The sequence below is a fragment of the Canis lupus genome, chromosome 27 (assembly GCF_048164855.1).
Source record: "Canis lupus baileyi chromosome 27, mCanLup2.hap1, whole genome shotgun sequence".
In the NCBI taxonomy this organism is placed as follows: domain Eukaryota; kingdom Metazoa; phylum Chordata; class Mammalia; order Carnivora; family Canidae; genus Canis; species Canis lupus.
In genome coordinates this window covers 21776709-21802924 of record NC_132864.1, presented here as the reverse complement: position 1 = coordinate 21802924, position 26216 = coordinate 21776709, and the positions used below count along the sequence as shown (strand labels likewise).

At 48.7% G+C, this 26216-nt stretch overlaps 1 protein-coding gene across 1 annotated transcript in view; it reads right to left on the bottom strand.

The window, feature by feature from the left end:
- Positions 1-26216, bottom strand: part of SRRM4 (serine/arginine repetitive matrix 4) — a 152879-nt gene that overhangs the window by 42092 nt on the left and 84571 nt on the right. The window contains exon 2 of the mRNA XM_072802733.1: positions 3012-3158. Within this exon, the coding sequence (XP_072658834.1) occupies positions 3012-3158 (147 nt within the window). The remainder of the gene's footprint in view (positions 1-3011; positions 3159-26216) is intronic.

Sequence of the window (26216 nt, the reverse complement as noted above, 5' to 3'; positions counted from 1 at the left end):
TCTTACTTCTTTCAGGAACCCCAGGGTTTCAGGGAAGCAGATTTGGAAACCACTGTCTTCCACTCACATGTGAGTGATGGAGTAAGATGGAGAAAGACCTTGAATTTGGATAGATTTGAGGTCTGTGAGAAGGGGGAAAATCAATCCCTTCAACAAATCCCAAATGCCTTTATCTAGGTAGGTCTCCAGTGCCTCTACCTTTTTTCTTCTTCCTGTCCCTGTGTGCCTTGGTGTGCCCTCCCAGCAGGGCTGGAGGGGCCAGAATAGTGTTTATATCAGTACACCACAGTTATATAAGCAGCAGTGAAATATGCAGAAGTTAAGTCTGTGCAGACATAGAGTGGTTCAGTACACGGTGGTCAAACATACAGAGTAGGCAACAATAAAGAATGCTGGCTTTAGAAGCTGACACACCTGCACTTACATTCCTGCTCCATTACCTCTTAGCTCAGCGACCTCTCTGAGTATCACTTTCATCATCTGTGACATGGAAATAAAACAGGAGACCTGTGTCCTAAGTTTGTCACAAGAAATGAGGACCTCACTCAGGTAACGTGCCCTGGTCTGGCACAGAGCAGGTTCATGTAAACGCCCTTTCTATTATTATAATTATGCATAATAACACAACTACTATATATTTATTTATTATATGCCAAGTGACTTTTTATTATCACCTTTAACATTATCACCATTATTGTGTTTTTTATCACGTCGGAGAGTGGGTCTCAGATAAGAGAAGGGAGCAAGGCAATTCCACAACCAAAGGGACACTCCACGATCAAACTGACAACATGGCATCATTTTTCAGATTTTCATGCCCAGAACCTGCTCTTCTGGCTCCGTGAGGCCCTAGCCAGCATTTAAAGCACCTCTTGGGGCACCTGGGTGGCTCAGTTGGTTAAGTGTCAACTCTTGATTTTGGTTCAGGTTGTGATCTCAGGGTCTTGAGATTGAGCCCCGCATCTGGCTCTGTGCTGGGCATAGATCCTGTTTAAGATTTTCTCTCTCCTTATGTCTACCCCTGCCCCTGCCCTGCATTCCTGCCCCTTGCATGTGTGCACTCTCTCTCTCTCTCTCCAAAAAAAAAAAAAAAAAAAAAAGCACCTCCCATATTCTAGGCTCACTGTCAGGATCCGTACTTATGTGATCTAATTTAATCCTTATGAGAATTAGAGCTCAATATTCCCATTTCATAGTTGTGAAAACTGAGGCTCAGGAAACCAACTTGCTCAATGTTGCCCAGTTGGTACGTGATGTGTCTCTTATGTTTTCAAAGTACGAAATGGGTAATGTTTTCAAAGTACGAATTCTCCCCTCTCTCTCCATCTCCCTCAGCCTCACATGAAAACCACTTTCTTTTGTTTCCTGGAGACCATTCTCCAGATCTGATAATGACCTTCACTTCTCTAAGCTGACAGGACTTCACTGTTTCTTCCCTGTTGAAATCAGAGCCTAAATAAAGCCTGCAGCCAAGATGGTAGCCTGGGTGGAGGATCAGACTTCATCTGTGAGAACCACGCTGGCTTCCCAAACCACTTCTTCAGAATTCAGGTTCTTAACTAGACAACCTTGTTCATTGGCCCCAGAAGTCTATGAATTCTCTGAAATGGTACGTGGAATTGGGGGAGTATTTCTGGAGTGTATACACTTTCTCTGGGGGCAGCACTCCTAGCTTCCATGTAATTCTCAGATGGGTGCCTAATATGGTTTAGAACCTCTGCCTTAGGAAACCAAGAACTCCAGGATACAAGGAAAGAATCTGGACCAGATTAGGGGTCTTCAGGCTAATCTTGACCCTGCCACCTATGTTTTTCAGTTTCCCTATCTGTAAAATGGCTCGACACCCTCTGATTCAACAGGAAGAGGCAGGGATTGTATCTGGGGCTCTCTGCTGGCAAGCACACTATGTTCATTTTCCTCCTGTCCCTGATGGGGTAGATACAAGCCCAGGGTAGCACGAGAGGGGCAAGTTAGTTTGAGGACTAGGAATAAAGCCTCCAACCAGCTGGTGAAGCCAGATTATAAAGACAGTGCTGCCAACAAAATTGATTCTCTAGAGGCCAAAGACAGACTAGGCTTTATGTATGCACGGTGCAAAATTTAAAAATAGAAGTCAGGGGATAGATTGGCTTTTTCATTAGCATCGATGTATAATGTGGTAGATGTTAGTCTAGGATTTAAGATCAGAGAGACCGTAGTTCAAAATTCACTCTGCCACTTACTGGTTGCTATATTTTGGGCAAGTCACATTACCTCTCCGAGCCTCAGTAAAATGTTGTGTCTTCAGATGGCAGCACAGTGCCTGTCACTATTGGGTGCTAAAGCCATCTTGGCCGAATAACTGAATTTAAGGAATGAATGCAAAGATCTGGATCTTAGGAGACAGATGTGGGCTGAAATCATGACTTGGGAATCAGTGGCTCATAGAGTCATTAAAATGGACAGGAACTAGCTCTCTCATTTGAGACAGGGGCCACAAATTGTGGCCCCCAGGCTGAATCTAGCCTGTTTTCATAAATAAAGTTTTCTTGAAACACATCTATGCCCCTTTGTTTACATATGGTCTGTGGCTGTTTCGGTGCTATGATGGCAGGCGTGAGTAGTTGTGGCAGAGACCATCTGGCCCTCAAACTTAAATTATTTGCTATCTGGTACTCTACAGAAAAAAATCTGCTTTTTCTTTTTTTGAAAAGATTTTATTTATTCATGAGAGACACACAGAGAGAGGCAGAGACATAGGCAGAGGGAGAAGCAGGATCCCTGCTGGGAGCCCAATGCGGGACTCGATCCCAGGACCCTGGGTTCACCACCTGAGCCAAAGGCAGATGCTCAACCACTAAGCCACCCAGGTGCCCCAGTTCGCTCATTTTTTATTGGATTTAAGCGTCTGAAAGAGGAACTTGGAAAGGAGAAGTGGGTATGAAGGGTGACCAGAAAGACAAACTTCATTTCTTCATCCTTAACTTGAACTTCCTCATTGGACCAAAGAGAGGGTGGGGGTGGCATCTCACCTGCGTGCTCTGGCAGGACTGAGCTCCCGGCAGGCCTTGTCTCTCTCCCAGCTGTTGGTGCCCAAGGCCTCGGTGGCCAGATGCTGGCTCAGCTTCTCCGAGGGTCCATCCTGAGCTGGAACCAGAGGGCTGCTTTGGGGTTCTGTCCTACAGGGGAACAAATAAGGAGATGGAAATGTTAGGATATGATAGATTTTTTTTTTCTTTAAGGGAGAGAGAGAGAGAGAGTGTGTGTGTATGTGTGTGTGTGTGCGCGCGCGCATGTGAGTGGGGGTGGGGAGGGGCAGAAACAGAGGGAGAAAGAGAATTTTAACTCAGAATTTTAATGACCCTGAGATTATGACTTGAGCTGAAATCAAGAGTAAGACCCTTAACCAACTGAGCCACCCAGGCGCCCTAGGATATGACAAATTCTTAATGTTCATCAAACATTCACACACATCCTAATATTTCCCAACTTCCTTTGCACTTAGGTTGGGGCCATAAGAGATTATATCTAGCCACTGGTCTCTGGGTGAGAGTGACATGAGTCACGTCTGGCTTGAGGCAGTAAGGTTTGTGTGCTTTCTTCAGCTCTCTCTCCCTTCTTTGCAGTGACCTCGGAGGCCACATACCCCGAAAAGTGAAGCTTACTTGCTGGAGGAGATACCTAAGCCACATCAGACTATGTATGTTAGAAATAAGCCTTTGTCAGGTTAAGCCACTGAGATTTAGGGGCTTATTTGTTACTGTGGCATTGCCTGGCCTATCCTGACAGAACCACAGGGAGAGGCTGGAAACCAGTGTTTCACTTCCTTGTTCAAAGCAGAAGAGGAGGCCAAAACATGATAGGATTAGTTTCAACTCCCTTCACCAGTTCCGTCCCATTTCCCTGCCTTATCTCTGTATGGGATGGATATCCCTGGACTCAAATACTATTTTCACCATTTAGTAGATAGAGGACTCAGTTTCTCTGTTTTACAGTTTCCTCAATGGTAAGACAGGGAATAACATTAGTCCTTATGTTGTTGAATGGTCATGAAGACAAAATGAGATAACACGAAGCAAACAAAAAGGCCTTTCCATTTCCCTTTACCTCCCTGTGAACCAAACCTCCACACTCTGGTGTCCTTAGCAGGTATAAGCCACCTACTTGGGATGCATGTATTTTGCATAAAGGCCTGAAGTGCCCTCCTCTGCCTCTGAGAAGAGTCCCAGGCAACTCTAGGAAATTACCTGAGTCCCACCTCCTTCTTTGAGTCCTGAAAAGATGAAGGAGGTGCCGTGGGTACTCTGTCTTTGAAAACACTGTCACTCATACCTCTGGGCCCCCAACCAAGAAGAGTCAGGAGTTTGAGAGGCGCAGGTGGATTTGGCACCATCCAGTAAACTCGCCTCCCTCCTCACTCTGCAGAATCCAGATCAAGCACTGATCAAAGGCATTAGGATTTCTCCTCCACCAAGCACCTGCAGCCAGTGCCTCAAGACTGGTTTTATGACTCAGGATGAATGCATCTGATAAGCCTCCTGCTCCTTAGGGCTGCCTAGAGAGCAGGCCAAACCCAGTCAATATTGAAGGAAGGGCAGCAAAACACATCCATCTCTGTCAGCTGCTGATCAGTGCATCTTTAGAAGCAGAGGTGAGAGATGCTGCAAGCCCAGGAGGGATGGGGATTCTTGTCCAGACCTCCTCACCACCAACTCTAGGCTTCCTGAACTTCAATCTTCCATACACCTCTCTGCCCTGCTTCTCTTACTGTGAGGGTTCCATTTCCATGCCTCCAGTCTATTCATGCGGAATGCTGCCCTGGATCTTCAAACCACTCAGAGCTTGCAATGTCTGCCTGGTCCCCAGCAAAGCTTGCCTCTTCCCATGGTTGACCTGGCCTGGGCTAACCTGTGTCCAGGTCAGTTCTAAGTGTGGGGCTGCAGAGAATAAGGGGGAGTGTCCTCTGTGATAATGGAATTTACATTCGAGATGGAGGTATAAGGACATACACAAGTAATAATATGACTTACTGGATGGTAATAAATTATGGAGAAAATAAGCCAGTGTAATGGGAAGGGGTGACTGTTCTTTCGTAGAGAGTGTCAGGGAAGACCACTCTGAGGAAGTAATGGGATGGAGGTTTAAAGGATTAAGGACTAACCTTACAGTTTGTGGTGGTTTTAAAATGTGTTCACAGATTCTTTGACAGCCCTGCCATCAAAAGATGAAACCTAATTTCTCTCCCCTTCAGTACTGGCTGGGCTTAGTGATTCACTTTTAATGACTAGAAGGCAGTAGAAGTGATAGCGTGTGACTTCCAAGACTAGGTCACAAAGGCAGCCTCTGCCTCTCTCTGTTTGGATTGATCACTCGAGGGAAGCTGTCACCATGATGTGAGGACACTCAGGCAGCCCCGTGGAGAAGCTCTTGTGAAGAACAGCTGAGGCTTCCTGCCAACAGTCAGCACCAACATGGGCATGTCACCTCGGAAGTGGATCCTCCAGTCCCAGTGAAGCGTGAGATGACACTACCACCCTGGATGACATCTGACCACTGTCTCAATGTGAGATGGTCAGCCAGAGTCGCCTGGCCAAATTCCTGACTCACAGAAACTGTGAGACATTATTTGTTGTTGTCCTAAGCCACAAGGATTTGGGGGGTAAATTTGTTGTCAGGTAATGTAGAAGTTTGCATAGGTCAACCTGCAGGAAGTGGGAAATGTGCTCTAGGCTGAAGAAATGGCAGGTTCAGAGACCCTTGGCTTATATATATAATATATACAAGAAAAGGCAAGCAGGGCTAAAGTGGATAGAGGGGAGACCACGGACCAGGGTTCAGGTCTTGTAGGTCTTGTAGGTCTGTGGCTGAGATGGGAAGCCTTTGGAACAGAGGAGTGACATGGTCCAGCTTACATTTGGAAGCATCACTCCAGTCGCTTGAACAGAGGACAGAAGGGAGGGATGACAGGGACAGGGACACTAGTGTAACTGTCCAGGCTCTGATCAGTGGGTCAGGGATGAAGATGACAAGATGTGGTCAGGTTCTGATATTCGAAAGTAGAACTCGTATCATTTGCTGCTGGTTAAATGTGGGATGGGAGAGAATAGGGCATGGGAAGGGTCAAGGATGACTCCCTGGTTTTGAGCCTGAGCCACCAGCAGGGAGGAATCTCCACTGAAGAGGTGGAGACAGTGATGTCGGGAGCAGAGTTCTGGGGTGGCCTAAGCCCTGTTCCAGGATGTGACAGTCCCGTTGCTACTATGACTCCTAATACACGCTGTTGACATCTGATTGTCTTCTCTCATGCTAGACTATGAGCTCCCTGGGGGTAGGACCACGTCTTACTGTCCCAGAGCCCGCTGTGTGGTAAACACTCAACATTTGTTTAATGAATAAATGAAAGAGCACACGCTTTGGCTAAAGAGAACATGCATCTGTTTCAACAAGTTAGAAAGGGCTTTTGCGATGCTTTGAGCTAATCCGTTCATGTTAGAGTTGATGGAGATAAATCAGCCAATGTCTTGGTCAACTCAGACAGCTCAGTCAATACATTTTCTCTTCTACCCCGTATTTCTCTTAGAAAAGTGACCAGTGAACTTATCAATGTATGTGCATTGCCCAGAAGAGTGTTGAACTAGACATACACAAGAACAGCATTTTGGACTCTGGGGCATGATAGGAAACCATCACACAAATCTGTATCAAAGGCAAGCCCTCAATAGGAAAAAGAAAAAAAGAAAAAAAAAGAGAAAGAAAAACAAACTGATGTGAGCAATTTGGCAGTGAATGAATACATGATGAGTAAGTGCTGGCATTGTGTGGAAGGTCTCAGTGACTTCCGCTAATGGAGGGAGTGGAGGCATGGGTTATCTGCAGGGCAGGGACAGATGGGGGATGCTCTTGCCGGGCGCTGGGGGACAGGGCTTGGGATGAGGACAGCGCCTCATCCATCATTGCCAGCATCAGGGATGAGCAAATCCTGATGATGGTTTGATGAGGAAAAGGTACAATGTGGTTGCTGCATTTATAAGCTGACACACCTGACGTGTTCTCATTTTCTGTAGCCCTGGCTACACCATCCTGGCTATACAGACCACATCCCAGATTTTGTAATAAAACAAACAAAAAAACCTGAGCAAAACCAGAATTAATTCTTACCAGGCAGATAGGGAGTTGTGAGGGAAGGAAGAAAGGAATTCTCCATAATATCATAGAACTTTTAAGATCCTTTTTCAAGACGGTCTGACACTTTGCTTCTCTGCTTTCTTAAAAGTGAACGACTCAGAGGCCATGTAGGCCCAGGTTTCTAAAACCTGGCACACTATCAAAGGCTCCCAAGAAGCTGTTAAAAATATAGACTTCTCAGTCCCATCCCAGCCATAATAAATACAAGTCTCAACGGGGTGAAACCAGGAAATGCACGTCTTGAAGAAACGTCCCTGGTGATCTTGCTTCCTCTGGATTAAGAGTAAATCCAAACTGATTACCAGGTAATCTGTACCAGGTACCCGATAAAAGGCTCTGCATGATCTGGCCTCTGCACCCATCTCCTACCCTTCTCTCTGTCCCTTACTCTGCTCCAGCCACATGGCTTCCTTGCTGTCCCTCACATGGAACAGGGCCTTTGCTCAGAGCCTTTGCCCTTTGTTCCCTCCACTTGGTATGCTGCTCTTACAGTTCTGTGCATGGCCACTTCATTCAAATGTCACCTTCTCAGAGAGGCTCTCTCTGACCTGTTCTGTGATTTTGCCCCTGTGTTCACTGTCTCCATCACAGTTGTCTGCTGTGCCTTACCCCTGGACATTCGTTACTATTTGAAATTACTGTTTTATATGTTTATTTGCTAACCATTGGTCTTCTGGACTCAGATGTGAGCTTCATGAGAGTGGAAACTCACCTCTTTTCTTGCCAATGAATCCCCAGGGACATAGTGCCTGGCATAGTGTGCCTTTTTGCTCAATAAACAATTGTTGAATGAACGACTGGATGGATGGATGGATGGATGGATGGATGGATGGATGATGACTGATCCCATGTGGGAACCATAGATCAGAGTCAACATCTCTCCTATGTATAAAGAAGCAGTAGTTCAGGGAAAAGGGCCCATCTGATGTCACTCAGCATTTCAGTGAACTCAGACCTCAGCCATGGCACCCCCTCCTCCCTCATAGCCCCATTCTCTCTTCTCTCCCCGCCTCCCGATCTGCATCCTTACAGGGCTTTAAGAAAAATTTTATGTTCTATCTTTGCTGAGGAGTCCTGGCAGCTGCCTCGTTTTTACCACACGGCCCTTCGATGTTGCATAAAAAAGCACTTAAAAGGAGGCAAGATCTTCAGGGGACAGCTAAAACAGTGAAGTCAAGGGCCGCACACTCCACTTCACACAAGGAGGGAGGGGGCCATGCGTGCTGAATTCCTCAAGGCCTTCCAGCTCCGTTCCTGCTAATCAGCGACCTGGAGCTTAGATGCTGCTCTCCGTAGTCATGGCAACCAGCAGATTCCCAGCCTCTGATAAAAGTCAGGCCTGAACTTTCTACAAAACTCTCCAAGATGCCTGGCTCCCTAGCTGCTTCCCTGCTTCTCGCATCAAAGCACCCTGCTCTCAGCAAAGTGCTCAGTCAGCCCTGGGTTGGATACAGATTCTCATGCCCCAAGCACTAGATTGAGTTAAAGACCAATTGGGGAATCCGAGACAAAAACAGTGTTGGAGGAATAGGAAGCGTCCCCAGCCCTGGCTCTCCTCTGTATAGAGTAGGGAAACTGAGGTCTTCAATAGGCAAGGGGACTTGCCCAAAGCCACACGATGAGTGACTCCATCAGAGCTCTTTCCATGTCATGTAATTGTAGCAGCAGCCAGCATGTATCAAGCACCTGCTCTGTGCCAGACACAAGGACGGTCCGAGCACCATCTCGTTTAAGCTTCCACAGAAAGCTAGGAATAGGCATGGTCATCCCTACTGTACAGGTAGGAGAGGAACAGACCCAGGGACAGTAAAGTGGCAAGAACACTAGCTGCTCTGCTTGTTTATGAAAGCATCAACTGAAGAAAAAGGAGAGAGATCTGGAAAACACTTTGAAAATGTAAGGAAGTATTAAGTGGGAGGATAGGGTGAAACTTGGTAATTTCATCGCAAGACAGGGATTTGCCTTATGTGTTTGGAGGAGGGGCTATATCTCAAGTTTGGCTTGAATGTTATATTCCACAAATAGGAAGGACATTTGGTCATTAGACTGGGGACACTTATTGCCTCCATCCCACAGCTAGCTTCTCCAGGGTGTTGAGTACTAATCCAGCGTCTCAGCTGATGCTGACAACTCTCTGTAAGTCACCCAGGTTAGTGAACTCCTCCCCATTACACAGATGAAGGCACTGAGACATGGAGAGACAAAGAGTCTTGCTTTCCTTCCAAGGCTCATGCCCCAGCTTCTTGTCCTGTGCCTGCATTTAGGCCTATGAATGATTCATCCTTGTCCCCCATACTTGGCCAGACACCTGTAACCTGCCTGTTTCAGGAGAGAGTGAAGGCTCACACCTTCGGCTCAAGAGTCCACCAGAAAGCTCAAGGCTTATCATGGGGCTGAGTCAGCCCACAAACAAGATGGATTTGGCTAATTTGTGCCTTGGTTCTTAGGGCTTCAGTCCTCGCCTAAGGTCTAGGTGCCAAGTCCTTTTTAAGGTTAATAAAGCCTGGTGAGGGGTGGGTAATCTGTGGAGGCTGTGGTTCTTTAAGCTTTGCTGTCATGGCTAGGAAAAGTATTGGAGCTTGGGAGAAGACTGGGGATTCCTGAGAGCCTCTGAGGGAGATGGCCCTGGAATCAGGGTCATTTGTGTTCATCCTAGTAGGAACAGAATAAGAAATAAGATTTTTTATGGAAGCTTGGCATGTCTCTCATTATGTCATTCATTTATGCAACAGCTGTTTGCTGAGCACCTACTTAGTATCAGATTTCAAGGACTGTGAAGTAACTAAGACTGGCTTCTGCTCTCAGCCTGAAAGGCAAGATAGATCCCTCTACTGGGAATTACAGTACAGTACAGTGATTTCAGAGGGCCATGGAACCACAGAGAGAGCACCTAATCCAGCCTGGGGAATGTGGGCGGATGGCCATGGAAGGTTTCCTAGAAAATGTATGGAAACTGGTCAGAAGAGTGGAGTAAGTAGCATTTAGAAAGAGGTCATGGCAGTTATCCGGATAAGACAGAGGGGCTGGAGGGGGGAAGCAAGAGTGGAAACTGGTTGATTTCACCAAGCAAAATGCCCATAAAGTCCATCCAGGTTGCCACAATGGCGGGGTTTCCTTCTTTTTTTGTGGCTGGGTAGTAGTCCATTGTGTACATATAAAACATTCTCTTTACCCACCCACCCACTGATGGACACTGATGGTATTACCATGTCCTGGCTATTGTCAGTGATGCTACAAAGCATATGGGGTACAGGAGAAAAGAAGCTGAGACTGGGGAGGAGGCCAGGGCCGGGGTCCTTCAGGGTCATGTGGAAGAGAGACAGGTGCTTCCCACCCCTTCCTTGCTCCTGAATCCCCTGGGGATCTTATTAGGCTGGAGGTGCTGACTCAGCAGGTCTGGGGTAGGGCCTATGCTTCTGTGCTTCTAACCGATGTGCAGGTGCTGCTGTGGCTCCGGGAACTGCACTTTGAATAACCAGATTGCAGATTTTATAAAGGATTCAGACCCGCCCCTGCAGGGTGGCCTACACAGACAAGCACAGCCCTCTAGCACACTCTCTCTTCCAGCAGGACGACGATGCTTGAGTTCAGCTCTCAGGGCTGAGAGTGTGTGAGTGTGTGAGCATGTGTGTGTGTGTGTGTGTGTGTGTGGTAAACACTCCTGTATATCAAAAATTGTCCAGGTCCCAAGTTCAGGTCAAGGGACGAAAGAACCATATGGAGAAAAATCAGCTCAGCACTTCTTACCCAGCTCAGTCAAGCGGGTCAGGCACCCAACATGCCTGGGTTGTGGACTCTCATCACTGAACACATCCATCCTCTGCCCTCCCATCAACCCCAAATTCAGCCAGTCATCTCTCCCTCCTCAGGCTGGCCTGCCGATTGCCGATTTGCCTAGTGAAAAGGCAAGCGGCTGAGAGGGGGACATTTGATTCTTGGGACTGCCTGGAATGCAGGCTTTCCCCAACTTGGGAAATGGCCAAATTCCAAAATGCTGTGGTTTTCCACTTGAATGGGCTGCAAAAAGTAATTAGGTGATGCTGAGAAAGTGCACAGGTCCTGGGATCCTACTGACCTGGGTTCAAGCCCTGATCCCACCCAGCTGGGTCACTTGAGACAAGAGTAACCTCTCTGGCTCCAGCCCAGGGCCCCCTCAGAACCTTTCTACAAGCTTTCCCTGCAGACAGGGTTTAGAGTTCTCCATGGAGCATGAGCGGCTGACTATATTTTCTTGCCAGGGGAGGGACATTGCTAGGTGAATCCCTTTGGGCGTCATTATAGCCACTGCTGGAGGAGGCACCAAGCAAGCAAGACCTGCTGGGAACAGGACAGAAGGCTCCAGCTCATGGTAGGAGGAGCCTTGGATTCAAGAGGCAAGAGCAGTAAAGACTGGTCCCAAGAAGGGCCACCAGGGACTACTCACTTATTCTTCATTCAGTCACTGATTCAATAAATATTTACTGAGCACCTACTATGTGTAGGCCATGTTCTCAGCACCGAACATGTAACAGAGAACAAGGCAGAAACAATCCGTTTGGCGGAGCTTGCATTCTACTGGGATGGGCAGAGGGAGGGGGAGCAGAAAACACGCATAACTCAGTGGTGAATACAGAGGCTGTTGGAAGTTGCAAAGAGAAGAGAAATGGAGGATAAAGAAAAGTGGGGATGCTACTGGGAGAGGGCTGGAATTTTAAATGCACTGAAACTAGAGCTGAGTGAGTAAGGGGAACAAAATCTGAGAGGGGAAGGCATCAGAGAGGTAACAAGGGACCAGATCACGGACAGGCTGGTGGACTACTGCAAGAATCTGACTTTTTCTCTTAGTGAAATGAGAAGCCATTGGAGGGTTCCAAGAAGAAGAATGATGAGATCTGATGTAGGCTTTACAGGGTCTCTCTGGGGGCTTGATGAATGCAGTGCACAAGGGAGCCGGGATAAATGTAGGAGGACCAGCTGAGATTGTTGCAACCATCCACCTGAAGAGAAGATAGTGGCTGGGGTCAGTGTTGTCACTGCCATAATGCCAAGTGGTCAGATTCTGGACACAGACTGAAGTTGGACTCAGCAGAGTTTGCTCATGGATTGGATGTGGAAGTGAGAAATAAAGGGGTCTAGAGTGACTCCAAGGTTTGGCTCTGAGCAATAGAGAGGATGGAGCTGCTGGCTACTAAGAAGGTGAAGACGGGTGTTTGGGATGCCAATTAGACACCCACGTGGAAATGACAGGTAGCAGTTTAATGCCCAAGACTAGAGTTCAAAGAAAACATTAGTGCTGGGGAGGTGCCTCTAAGAGATGTTGGCATTTAGATGGCATTTAAGGCCGTGTGATCAGATCTTCTTGGGGGTAACATGGAGTACCTCACTAGAGTGAGGCAAGAAGCTGAGGAAGTAGGTAAGCTCTGCGCCAGTGAGGTTTTAGAATAACAGGATGGCTCAATAGGACTGTCCCAGGCTTGTGGACTGGCTCTTAAAATACACAATTGACTACTGAGCAACACACGGATTGGGGGTGCCAGCCCCGTGCAGTCGAAAATTCATGTATCACTTTTGACTCTCCCCAAACTTAACTACTAGCAGCCTGCTGCTACGGATAACATAGTCAGGTAACACATGTCTTGTATGTCATATGTATTAGACACCATAGTCTTATAACAGAGTAAGCTAGAGAAAAGAGAATGTTATTAAGAACATCATGGGGAGGGGAGGTATCTGGGTGACAGCTGGTTAAGCATCTGCCTTCAGCTCGGGTCATGATGCAGAGTCCCGGGATTGAGCCCCACATTGGGCTCCCTGCTCAGGGGAGCGCCTGCTTCTTCCTCTCCCCCCTGCCTCTCCCCTGCTCACATTCTCTCTCTTGCTCTCTATCTCTCTCTCTCTCAAATAGATAAATAAAATCTTAAAAAAAAAAGAACATAAGGACAATGCACTTACGGTACTATGCTGTATTTATTGAAAAGAATCCACATAGATGTGGATCCTGTGCAGTTCAAACCTGGGTTGTTCACAGGTCTGCTGTGCTTATAACGTGTCTGACTCCTCCTGTTCATTCATTCCTCAGCTATTCATTAATTCATTCATCTGCTAAGCATCATTTTACTTCTGGTAGAGGGTCATTTCGAAATGCTCCAGACATGCTCCTTCCCCCAAGGAGGCCTTCCTCAGAGTCCAGAGGAAGACGTGGGTCGGGTTCATGAGAAACTCTCAGGAGCCAGAGTGACCCAGGGAAGAAGGGAAGAAGTCCTAAGGAGAGCAAGGGCAAGGTTGGAGAACATCTGCAGGGAGCGGGCAGGGTGACCGGTCTAGGGAGGGTTGGTAGAGCATGGTGATCAGATTCATCAAACAGACTCTCCTGGCCGCTCCCCAGCTGGGTGACCTTGAGCAAATCTCTTCACCTCTCTGGTGAAACACAAACTGTATGCACCTCAGGGGGCTGTCACGAGAATAAAATGGCATGATGTATGCTCGGTGCTTCCATGGCGGTCCTTTAAATACCAGCCACACTTTCCAGGGCAGGTCACGTTGTTCTCCAGCCTCACTGCTGATTCTGATCCCCTGTCCCCAGATGGCCAAAGGCAAAGGATTCTGGGAAGAGGAAGGACAGAGAGGTTGGCGTGCCCTTGAGCATCTCAGGAGTTCCTCCCTACACTGGGACCTTGCCTCTCTACCGTCAAGCGAAGTGGCTACTTCAGAACCCAGCGATAGCCCATTCCATGCCATGTCCAGGCATCTTTCTCTCTCAACAGCCCAGGGATGACTTTGTCTCTCCTTGTTGTCCCAGAGCCACCCACTGGAGTCTTTCATCAGCTAGAACTACAGTTGGGCGGGGGGGCATGGGGCTTCTGAGAGTTTGGTGCAATTAGGACTCTGTGTTCCTGCACACACACACACACACACACACACACACACACACACTCACACGTGTGCACGCACGCCTCCTTCCCCGGGCTGAGGTTTGGAAGAAAATTCCTAACAAGCAGAGAGTAAAGCTGCCACTGAAATCTGCAGAGAGGACAGAACAGACAAGCCACAAATCTCGATGGCAGGCGGCGAGCAGGCGGTGAGCTCCTGAGGTCTGGGCTCGTTAGTTTTAAAATAACACAGCAGAGCAGTGAGATAAAGGGCTTCAGTGGGGGAAGCTGTCAGACACCTCGCCTCACACTGTTGGAACCACCCGAGGGGCCCCATCTCTCCTCCTGGGTTACAGAAACGCAGACTGCCAGCCGGGGCGGGGGCTGTGCGGCCAGATCACAGTCAGAGCTTGTCAGACGTAGGCCAGGCCTTGGAGGACTTTGAGCCCAAGCCTGGAGAAGTGGGGGTCTGGGGAGGCTGGGTGCTACACTCAGAGACCCTTGACAAATGAGCAGCTGAGCAGGGCCCACCACTCGGTTCCTTTGCTGCTGTGCCGGATGCTCTTGGCCACCTACGAGGTGGATGGGAATATTGGCTGCAGATGCCTCACAGGCAGCCCTTTGCAGGTTATGCCAACCCCACCCCCCCCGGGGTGGGAGGGTAGGAAGGCAGTCCACAGCTGATGACTAAGTGACCTAGAAGTCCCAGAGACCTGCCCCCTTGCCTCAAGGTAGCACCAACTCTAGGCTGCGATCCACACTCCGGAGCCCCCCCTGGGAGCAGGCTGAGGCTACACTCGGGTGAAACCACACTTTCCCTCTGCTTTCTGCTCCTGCCTTAACCCACTGCCTCACCTCCTTTCTCATGAGAGCATACCCTCAGTAGGTCACATGCACCCCACCCTCTGTCTCGGGCTTTGTCTCTTGTGAATTCCATCAAAGACTCAGACCCAGACCAAGTTTTTCCTCTATCAAACTACGGTATGCAAAAGCAATGGTCGGGGAAGTACTGTATTTTTCAGATGGTCATGGGTTTGAATCTCTGCTTTGCTACTTCCGGGGTGTGTGACCCACAGGAAGTTAAATTTACTATCATCAGGCCTTAGTTTTCCCATCTGAGGATGGCAAATGTTAATGGGGGTTGTTCATAGTACCTGCCTCATAAGGTGGGTGTAAAATGCTTAGCACGTTTCCCAGATACATAAGAAATGCTCAGGATATGTTATTTGATGATGACGACGATGATGAAGATGGTGATGATGAGGATGGAGCCCCAAGGGTGAGGTTGGTCCCTGAGAACCCCATCAAGCAGCAGAAAGCTCTCAGAAGACTCCGCCCCTGCAGCTTCAGCACCAATGGCCAGTGGGTTCTCAATCCACACCCTTCCATCCACCAGGGCCCCCTCCTTTAGGCTTGTCCCAGAGGCCCCATCCTTTGCCATCATGGTTCTTCTCTGACAAAGGATTCCCTGTGGGAGGGAGGGACCTCTGGAGGGAGCAGACGTCTGGCTTTACACAGAAGTGGCCATTTCTCAATGCCAGCTCAGGCATCCCGCTGTCCCACCTGTAGGAAATGGCTCCTCCACAGTAATTCTGATTAAAGAGTTGATGGGAAAGGTCTGTCCCTCCACTGGGACTTTTATCTGCTTTTTAAAAGTCAAACCCATTACTGCAGGATTGCGGGTTTATTAGGGAGCTTTATCTTTATTAGGCAGTCAGTTTTGTGATGATTGCCCTCCAACTCTGATGGGTTCCTCTCAGCTCCGGGAGGGCTTGGGCGCAGGGGTGGGTTGTGGCAGGGACACATCTCAGGAGGTGCCAGGGGATCTTGGGACAGCCCCTCCCTAGCACACCGGCAGAGATCTTTCTAAGCTCCGAGGTTTAGCTCAGGGCTCATGGTCCATGGGCAGCGACGGACCAACCAGGAGCCACCCAGAGCTTTGGAATCGGGTGGCCCGGAGCTCGGAAGCTGGTTCTGCCATTTTCAAGCTGTGATCTAGGACAAGTCACTTCATTTCACTTCTGCAGAACAGGGTTAATGATACCGTCCAGCTCGTAGACATGATGCACGTAAAGTGCGTAACACCATTCCTGGTGCAGAGTAAGCACTTAATCAATGTTAGCTGTCACTGTAATTGTAATTATTCATTGTAAATAGACTTTGGGACACAGATGCCTGAATCTCTGTCTTTGCTCCAGCTGATCCCTCTACCCGCAGTGCCCTCTCCTCCTTTCTCTATAAAAAGAAACCCACCCATCCTTCCAGGTTCAGCTCAATGAGCTCACCCTCGTTTTCTGACCCTTACTGCCCATCCTCCTGAGGGAGCACATTCTTTACTTCACCATGTTTCAGGAACTCTTGGTAAATCCCTCCAAGATATTACAGCATGACCTTGAGCAAAGCCTCCCCTCTCTTTGAGCCTTGGTTTTCCCTTTTTTAAAAATGGGGATAAAACCTCATCTATTGAGGTGGTTGTGGAAAATATATGAATGAATATTAGACTAAGCAGAGTGTCAGATTATTGCTAACTATTGTTGCAACTATTACTGAAAGAGATTTGGTAGCTCCAGTATGAAAAACAATTTCTGCTCGGCGAGGAGCCTTATGGCTTAATCCTTTCCCTCTCATTTTTGAGGAGTGCATAGCTTCTAATCTGCCGGGAATAGCTTGGGACCCTGAAGGCCAGCTCCAGTGACCTCTACAGAACCTGTCCAATTACAAGATTTTTGTAAATCAGAATCTTTCTTGGGTCTAAATTGTCCCTAGCTTCTGACCTTTTTCTGAACACACTGGGGATGGGACAGTAGGGCTCTGAACCCACTAACATGACCCGTTAGCCCCCAATTTAAGGATGAGAGTTGTCACCTACAAACACATCTTCTCGGTGCCTAAGCGGAAGCCTGGGCATGCTGACTTCTCTAAGTCACTGTGTTTAAAGACATGGGATCTCACATTTATTGAGCACCTATGATGTGTCAGGCACTTCATCAGGCTTTTAAAACTCACTATTTCATTTAAGTCCTACAATAAAACTTTGGGGTGGTTATTGTAAGGGTTGGTTTTAGATGAGAAAACAGAAGTTCAGAGAGGCCTAGCGGCTTGTCTAAGGACACAAAGCAAGCAAGTGAGGGAACCCAGAGTTCTCAAGGAACTGTGGCTGGGTGTCCCTGGTCTCCGGACTGAGTATGGCTACGTGTTTACCCAGCTTTGGGGGTAACCATGTCCCTTTCTTCTGCTGACCGTGTCTTTGCCTCTCCTATGCTGACTGGTGTTCTGTCCTCCTATTTCCTCGCCTGCACCCGGTTCCTCGGCTGCTGTCTGCAGTCTATTGACCGAGACACTCAATCAATCAGCCAGCTTGCTCCGACAGCTAAAAAACACCCCGTCGACCAATTTCCCCTCCAGCGCCTTTCCGCGGACCATGAAACCTCACTAATTTGGAATTTGCAATGATTTCTGACACAGAACCTGCATTTCTCATTCCGGTAAAAAACAGTCTGAATGAAATGTCATCACAGGAACCCCTGGGGGGTTTTGAGCAAGGTCCCAGCAGCCAAAAGGCCCTTTTTGCCACTTCCTCCCTTTTGTTCTTGCTCCTGATTTCTTCCATCAGTATCCATTTTTATGTTGGATTCTAACTGACAGCACCATTATAAATGCTACCATTACCAATAATAACAGTGGCTATTCATGGAGCACCAGCTATGTGCCAGGCACTGTGCTAGGTGCTTTGCATTTGTTTACTCTGCCAAATATTCACCTTAATTCCTTGGGGTTGGTACAAAGAAACTAAGGCAAGAGGAGAATCCACTAAAAGGTGGGAGAGAGGGAATTTGAACCCAGACAGTCTACCTCCAGAATCCATGGTCTTAACCCTTAAATAAAACATAGTGCCTTTGGGACCGGGCACTGTGGGGGCCATCTGTGAACCCTGTGAACCCCAAAGTGCCTCCTGCTTTGGGTTTCTGAAAGCATTATGCAATGAGACAAGATAGCTCTGTGTCCTACAGCTGCATGATGGATGTCAACATCCAGGGTCAGCAGTCGTGGAAAAGCTGCCTCCTCACTCCACCACCAGGAGCAGTCCTGAAAGACACACAGCCTTCAAAAGAAACTGGTGGCAAAAGTCTGAGAAGGTTCAAAATCCTGTTTGAGAGTGTTGGTTGCCCTTGGGGACGCACCACTGACCCAGAGCTCTGGTTTCTTCCTATAGATATTTTTCTATATGCCGGTGGTAGAGATGAGAAACACACAACCAGAAAGCTATGCACTGTCCCACTCAGACCTTCCTTGTGCAAAGGTCCTGTGGCCTCCTTTCACATAAGCCCAGAGCGGATCTGCCTTTGTAGATTTGCAGTAGGGCATCCTCCTTTTTCATGGAGGGAGACATTGGTCACTCAGATTGCTTTGGGAATATGGTTTGAGTGGGAAAGAAAGATATACTATTAAAAAAAAATCATTGAAATGTTTTGATCCTACCAATTACCCATTGAGCTGGTATAGACTGAGCCTTGGTTCCCTGAACAAATCTCTCAGCCCCTGGTGGTGGGACCTGAGGCCAGAGACAAGTGTAGCCTGCAGGACTGAAGCACAGATCTTAAGACCAATCCAACACTCCTCAGACATAATGATGCTGCCTCCCTAGGAAGTGCATATTCGTGGTCACATTTTTACTTGCACCCAGGAACACATAAAATGGGTCCAGATGTGTGTGTGTGTATGCGTGCGTGTGTGTGTGTGTGTGTGTGTGTATAAGGCAGGGTGAAGCCTGGACCAAGATGTTCTCTGTATCAAGATGCATCATGTGGCAGGGTCAATTATGTCTAGAGTGGCCATGTAACTCATTGTCCAAACCAGGACCCTGGGGATTAAAAGGGGCGCTGACGGTAAGTGTCTCAGAGGGTGTATGGTCATCCTAGCCATCTCCTGTTTCTGATCATGAGTCTTGAGTGACAACTGCCTCCTCCACGTCTCCTCCCGAAGGGCCTCTGGCACCTCAAACCTAACCTGTGCAAACCTCACTACCCCGTCCATCCTCCCCCAGCTCCCCCTTCCAGCTTCTCATCCAAGCACTGACCTAGCCATCACCACGGACACTCCTCACATCTGACCCTTCTCACTCCAGGGGGCCTCGGTACCCATCTTCTCTCCACCTGCTCTGGCACCCACCCCGCGCAGGGGTCCAAGGCCTCTTCATCTCTCGCCCAGACAACAGTGGCTGCATCTTCTGTCACTCTGGCCCTGTCCAGCCCACTCTCCATGCGGCAGGCAGGGTCATTTTCCAGACACAGGCTTGAACACGTAGCTCCCTTCTGCGGAGCCCTGAGAAGCAAGCCCTCCCTCTCGATGTGGTTCTGGTTGCCTTCAAGGCCCAGGGCGGTGCTCTCCAGGTATGTCATTGTCTGAGGCTTCTCGGCCACTGTGCTTAAGCCTCCTGAAGTCCTTGTAGGGTCCCTGCCTCCTGGTGATCTGTCTGCCAGATGCAACTAAGGGCGTAGCCTGGCGCCAGACCGCTGGTTCAAACCCTGGTCTTGCCACTCTGTGAGCTTGGACAATTGACTTCCCTTCTCTGGGCCTTCCTTCTTCATCTGTAAGATGTGGATAGTGATAGTATAGGTACTATACTATTGGGTTATGTCATGGATTAACAGTGCATATATGTAAAGCTCTTGGAACAGTGCTTGGCACACACAGTAAGTGCTCTGTGTTTACTAAGAAATGAGCCCTCTTATCTTGCCTACTTTATGTTGAGGGCCTCCTGTCCATTTTTCAGATTTCAGCTTAGAATGTCACCTCCTCTGGGAAGCCTTCCCAGACTGCTAAGCGTGTTGTGTTCCTTCTCTATGTTCATAATACCCTTCCACTGCGATCATCTATTTAATTCTCTGTCCCCCTGCCCTGACCAGACTGTGAGTCCTTTGAGGCAGAGCCCAAGCCTTTTACTGCATTGTATCCTCAGCACCTAGGCGAGTGCCAGGCCCATGGTGTATCTTCAATAAATATTGGGTTGGATGGGAGAACTGAATGGATAAATAGCCTAATCAAGCAGTGGCTACAGACAGCCTTCTTGGGAGAGTTTCTGAGTCCCAGGACGCCGATATTTGTAACAGATGTCTCTGCAGGATAGGCAGGTACAGAAAGGCAGCCAGGTTTCCCCTGAGGACACTGCACACAGAAATGGCATGTGGCTCTCCCCCTGGTTTCCTGCTGCAGATGTCCATCCGTTCCACCTTCCAAAAATGAGCCCCTCCACTCCAGGGTAAAGAGGAAAAACTGAATCCCAGAGCTTGGTGTCCAGGAGTCCCCACCTGTACTGACCTCCCTCTGCTGTCCTCCAGGTGTCCCCTCCTCTCCCACCCAGTCAGCCTTTCTGAACTCAGAGGCCAGGGTTTGAATCCCAGCTTTGCCACATACTAGTTATAGGGCCTTGGGAAAACACATTCATCTCTGTTCCTGGTTTCCCCATCTATAAAATGGAATGTGTAATAGTGCCTACATCACAGGGCTGTGGTGAGGTCACACATTTTGTGATGTGCCCAGTACATGGCAAGAGTGCCACAGCGCTTTTCAAGACTTTAAAAACAATGATTCCAAATTCCATGTCTTGTTCACGCTGTGCTGCCCACTTCCGAAGCCCTCTCCCCATGTCCCTACACAGCCATGTCCTACAGGGTGCATTTCTCTGTGTGTCTGGATGCCCCAGCTGCTCTTATATTCTCTAGTGAAGATCCAAGGCTGCAGGAGACACCTGGCAAGATCTGGGCGTCTGCATTGTCAACTTGGCTCTGTCTAAACACAGTGGGTTTGAGCTCTTTTCTGAAGCACCAGTTGGCCAGCAAATGTCCCTGGGCCATCTTGGGAATGGGACCATTCTCTTAACAACCAGCCTTAGAGAGAAGGACTAAGGGTCATGTATTTGTGATGTGATGCCAGGAAGCTCTGGTAGGCAGGCGAGGAGGCTAGATCAGGGAGGAAGGAGCCACTAACGGGTATGTTGTCTAGCCAGCCTCCACTGCGGGTGCCTGGGGCATCATCCCGCCGGGGAACCCTGGAACCAGCAGACCACACGATCCCATGTTACTTTACCCAAGGCACCTCGAGTCTTTATTCTTCAACTCTTAGCAGTCATGGTTGAAGGCTGCTGCCAAGGGGCATTAATTCCTGCCCTGTGTCCCGGCAGAGTGGGCTTGGTGGCCAGAGAGGCCCAGATCCTGTTGGTTGGAAGTCAGGCTGGCACGCTCAGGAACTGTGGGCATCAAGGGCACAGGGGCAGGGCAACACCAGCACCCCATCTGCAGCCATGCCTGCACACCTGCACATTGCGTGGGGCATGTCCTGAAGAAAGCCAGCCACCAGGCAATTATCTAACCTCTCTGGACTTTCACAAGGGGGCCCTGAATTCTGGGAAAAGGCAGACTTCATTCCCCTTGTCAGATCCCCCACTCCTGCTCCCTTTTCTTTTCCACCTTCGTTCTCCTTCCCCAGATATTCTCGAGCTTCTGCTCTCACAAGCATTTTTAGGGTGCAAAGATTGGACAGGATGCTCAAGTCTCCCTGTCCAAACCCTTCTTCCGAAACCAGCTCAGCGAGGGGATCTGGCCTGCCCCAGGGAGTGGCAGATACCAGGTCCCCTGACATGCTGGGCTTCAGGCCCCTCCGTGGTGCTCTTCCTGGAGGCCGCATCCCTGCCCGTCCTGCCCGTAGCTTCCTCTGGCTGGAGGGGGCTGGGCTGGCGCAAGGCCGAGGTCAGGCTGGGTTGCCCGGCGCGGGGCTGGCAGCTTGCGGAGCCTTCCTCCCGCCTCCGCCAGGCCTGCGTGGCTCAGCATTTCAAACACATCCTTATGTACTGGAACAGTCTCAGGAAGAAAATAGGATTTTGCCTTTTGTTGCAATTTAAAAGAAGTGGGGGGGGAGCCACAAACACATCCTTCCCTCTCGCCAGAGAACGGCCCATTTGAGAAGATCAATCAAATGTTTTCAGCCAAAGCCTGTACAGGTCCACATTTTCCCAAATTACATCAGCTCAGCTGAAAGGAAGATGAGAGACACGGAGGAAGGGGCTGGGAAGCAGGGGTAAGGGGGCTGGTGGTGGAATCATCCCCGGGGGAGCGGGGGAGGGGCTCCACTGTCTGTCTACACACCTAAGGGAGGGCAGGAGGAGCGGGGACAGAGACTGGACAGCAGGTAGGACTCCTTCTCTTTGTGGAGAGTCTCGGCTCCTGTTAGGAAGAGCTGCAGAGCCCCGCAGAGACCCCCACTGGGAGTTCAGCCCACTTTCAATCGCTCTTGTGGAATAGGAAGCTGATCCTGAGACCCATAGCCAGAGCCAGGGAAGCTACCAACCCCGGGGGAGAAGTGTCTCCCTGCAGAACGACTCAGTGCTTATCAGGCACAGCATGACATGTGGATCCGTCACGATCAACTGTACGCTCTGTCATGGGTTTGTTACTAAGGATTATTAAGGCAAAAAATTGGGGAGGAGTTTCCAATTAAAACAGATGCGTAAATATATGAATCTTCATCATCTCAGTTTATGGCAGTTCCTTTCAGGAGGGAACCTTGATGTTGTCCTTGATCTCTCTTTCCCAAGACCCAGGTCTGACCTATCAGCAAATCTAGATGCTACCTTCAAAATACACCCAGAATCCAATCACTTCTTTCCTCCTGGGTGGCTGCCACCTGGTCTAAGCCCCCATCATCTCTCACCTGTGTTTTTTCAAGAGCCTCATAATGGAACTCCTTCCTTCCATCCTTGTCCTCCTGCAATCTACTCCCCAGAAGGCAGCTGGAGGGATCCTGCTGAAACTCAAGCTAGATCCGGGTACTCCTCCCTTCAAAACACTCCAATGGCTTCCCCAAAGCCAGTCTAACTACAAGGCCCAGTCTGGCTCCTGTTGTCACTCTGGCCTCACTTCCTACTCTTTTCTTCTGCCCCACTGGCCTCCTGGTTGCTTTTTTGACATGCCAATTATAGTCCTGCCTCAGGACCTTTGCACATGCTCCTTCTGGAGACATCTGACTGCCTGAAACATCCTTCCTCCAAATATCCATGTCTTCCTCCCTCACCTCCTTCAAGTCTTTGCTCAGATGTCACCTTCTCAGTGACATTTCTTCCCTGACACCCCTACATAAACCCTATTTAAAATCACAACCCCTCCCCATTGTATGCTTACCTCTTCCTGCTTTATTTCCCCCTATAGCACTGTACACTTTGTATTGTGACATAACCATTTCCATGTTTATTTTGTTTAATGTATGCATCACCCACTCCTGCCCCCCCACCAGTAGAATCTAAGTTTCATGAGGGCAGGGATTTTTTTCATCTCTTGTGTTCATACCTGTTTCCCCCAGACTCTTGGAGAGTGCCCGGACAACATTCAGAGCCTTGTTGATATTCATTAAATGAACAAGTGAATGGATTCTAGACTCCTCCTACAATAGAATCCTTTACCCTGAGTTGTATTCTGCTATGCTTCCCTGAGCTGGAAAGAAAGGTGTGGAATTAAGTTGGTGGGCTGAGATTGTTATCATTATATGTGATGCTAGGTTTATGCGGGTGCATGTGATATGTAGGTGAACATCATCTGTCACATGTCTGGGCTGCTGGGGAAAAAAGTTGAGAACAACAGGATCAATGAGCAGATTTAGGGCATGGTATAGGCCTTAAGTGCTGTGTGATGTTGAAGAAGTTGCCCGCTCTCTCTGAGAGATAGCTGAGGAACGAGGGGATCGTCGCTGCGCCCAGAGCACTTTGGCTCGGGTCCCAGTTCCGCAACTATTAGCTGAGTGACCTTGACTAAGGAGGCTCTATAAATAGAGGCTCAGGTTCAATAGGGGAGGAAAGAAGCCACCGAGTAGGAGGGGCAGCATACGTGGATGTCAGCTTTGGAATTGAGATGGGGGCTTGAATCTTGGCTCAGCCACTCAGGAGCTGTGAGCTCCGTTTCTATACCTTGAATGGGAATAATCCGATCCCACAGCAATATAGAGGAGTAAATGAGTAACCGGACAATGATACAGAAATAATAACAGCTAAGTAATATTTTTAGCACTTCTATTCCAGTCACTGTTCTAAGTCTTTTATGTATAACTCGTTTAATCCTCATCACAAGGCTATGAGGATGACATTATTATTCCTCCTATTTTGAAGCTAAGGAAACTGAGGCACAGAGTGGTTAAATAATTCACCCAACATCACACAGAAGAGCCAGGTTTCAAGATCTAAAACCAGCCCTCCCTGAACCACCTGGCTCCTTAGCATCCTGACACCTCTCACACCAGAAAACCAAGGCTGGGGCTCCCAAATCGACACCCCCCATTTTCCAGGCACGGCCCTACATCTTTAAGCACTTGAGTTCTCCTGAGCCTCTGAGTGGTGAGGGGCACCAGGTAGCTGAATTCGGGTTGATTAAATCAAGGAGAAAATCAATTAAATTTAAATAAAGAAAAAAGATTGGAAATCAGGCACAATGCCTTCTTAATTACAGCACCTAATCACTGGCTGGAAAAAAAATAACTCCAGAACGTTTCATTTCATATATGGCCTTGTGTATCTGAAATGAGAGGCTTCTAATGAAATGCACATTACCCCACTTGACTAGTAATTGACTAGGCAATCCTGACAGTTTCAGGGTGGACATTATCAGGCACAACAGCCAGGGCTTCTAGAGGAAGTGGCAACACAGGATGCTTTGGAGTTTATGGAGGGGTAGCTGACCCCAAGGTCCCCTTTCCTAGCAGTACCACTCGCAATGCTCCCGACAAAGAATGTGGCCGCTGGGCAGGGCTGAGCGTGCAATGCAGCAGGTGAGCGTGATTACATGGCTTTTCTCTGCACTGTGTGGAGTTGTTGCAAACACACGGGGCCAGGGAGGATCGCCAGCAATCAGTGACCAAATGCCTCAAAGAAATTACTCTGACAAGTATCTCTGCAGTTGAGATCCTGGATTGTAGCCTTCTAATTGGTCTCCCTTCTCAGGCCTCTCCAATCTCTCTCTCTTCCAATCTCCTCTGAAGCTAGGGGCATCTTTGTAGAGCACATCTCATTAAGTTACTTCCTTGATGAAAATCTGTCACTGGAGTCTTGATGTCCCTACCATGGCTCAGGAGACCAGACATGACCTGATCCCAGGCCATCATATCTCCAGTCCTCGTTTCCCTCTCCTGTATCCTTTGTTCCTCTCCTGTATCCTCCACCAACCTAGTGGAGTTTCCACAAACCTTTCATGGGTTCGTGAATTCATGCCTTTGCATGTGCAGTTCCCTTTTCCTGAAACACCCTTCCCTCCCTCCCCCACCTGACTAAGTCCTGACATCATGTCCTCCTGAACCACTTCCTCAGTGACTGGCTGGGTTTGCAGCCCCTCTTTGATGCTGTCAGAGCAGCCATGATGCCACTTCCTATGATGGCAAGAGTAGCCATGATGGCATCTCCTATTACCTGAAATAGTAATTGTAAGCTCAGTGAGGGGCAGGGTCTTAGGGCTGTTCATTCATTTTTGTCCCCAGAACCTAGGACAGAGTACAGCCCTGCTTAAAGACATTGTTGAATGAGTGGGCGTAGACTTCACAATGACGGCTGTGACAATGTGGGGGATTTGCTGCCTTCTTGCAAAGTAAAGTATCAAAACCACCATCTCTCATCCAGGATGCTTTCTTGTCTTTTTGACTATGAGTGAGTATGATAAGGCTTAACGTTTGCTTGTTCTTTGGCCCTCTTAGAGTGTGGGCAGCAGTGACCAGAGCTCTTAGGGACATCATTGATTGAGTTACTCAGTCATGCAGTCAACTAGACCCCATTTATGATACATCTGCAGTTGCCCAGCATTGAGCTGGGCACCCAAACTTCAGAAAGCTGACCAAGGTGCAATAGCTCACAGCTCATGCACAACAGGTGTGCAAATGCTCACACCAAGCAGGACATAAGGGATGGACAGACCCCTGTAGAGCCCCTTTTACAGAGCAAGGGACTGAGGCACAGAGATGTGCTGTGGCTTTTCTGGGATCACAAATACGATACCCAGCAAGTATGTGAATAACATTCATCCCACCTGCCTCCCCTCAAGATCCCCATGTCTCCTTGAGACAGGGGGGATCTAAAGAGCTACCAAGTAAGCCAGATTCAGTAGAGTCATTCCTCAGATGGATAAGGTTGCAGGTGGAGCAGGTGGGATTTAGGGTGACCTTAGGACTAGTGTTGCAACA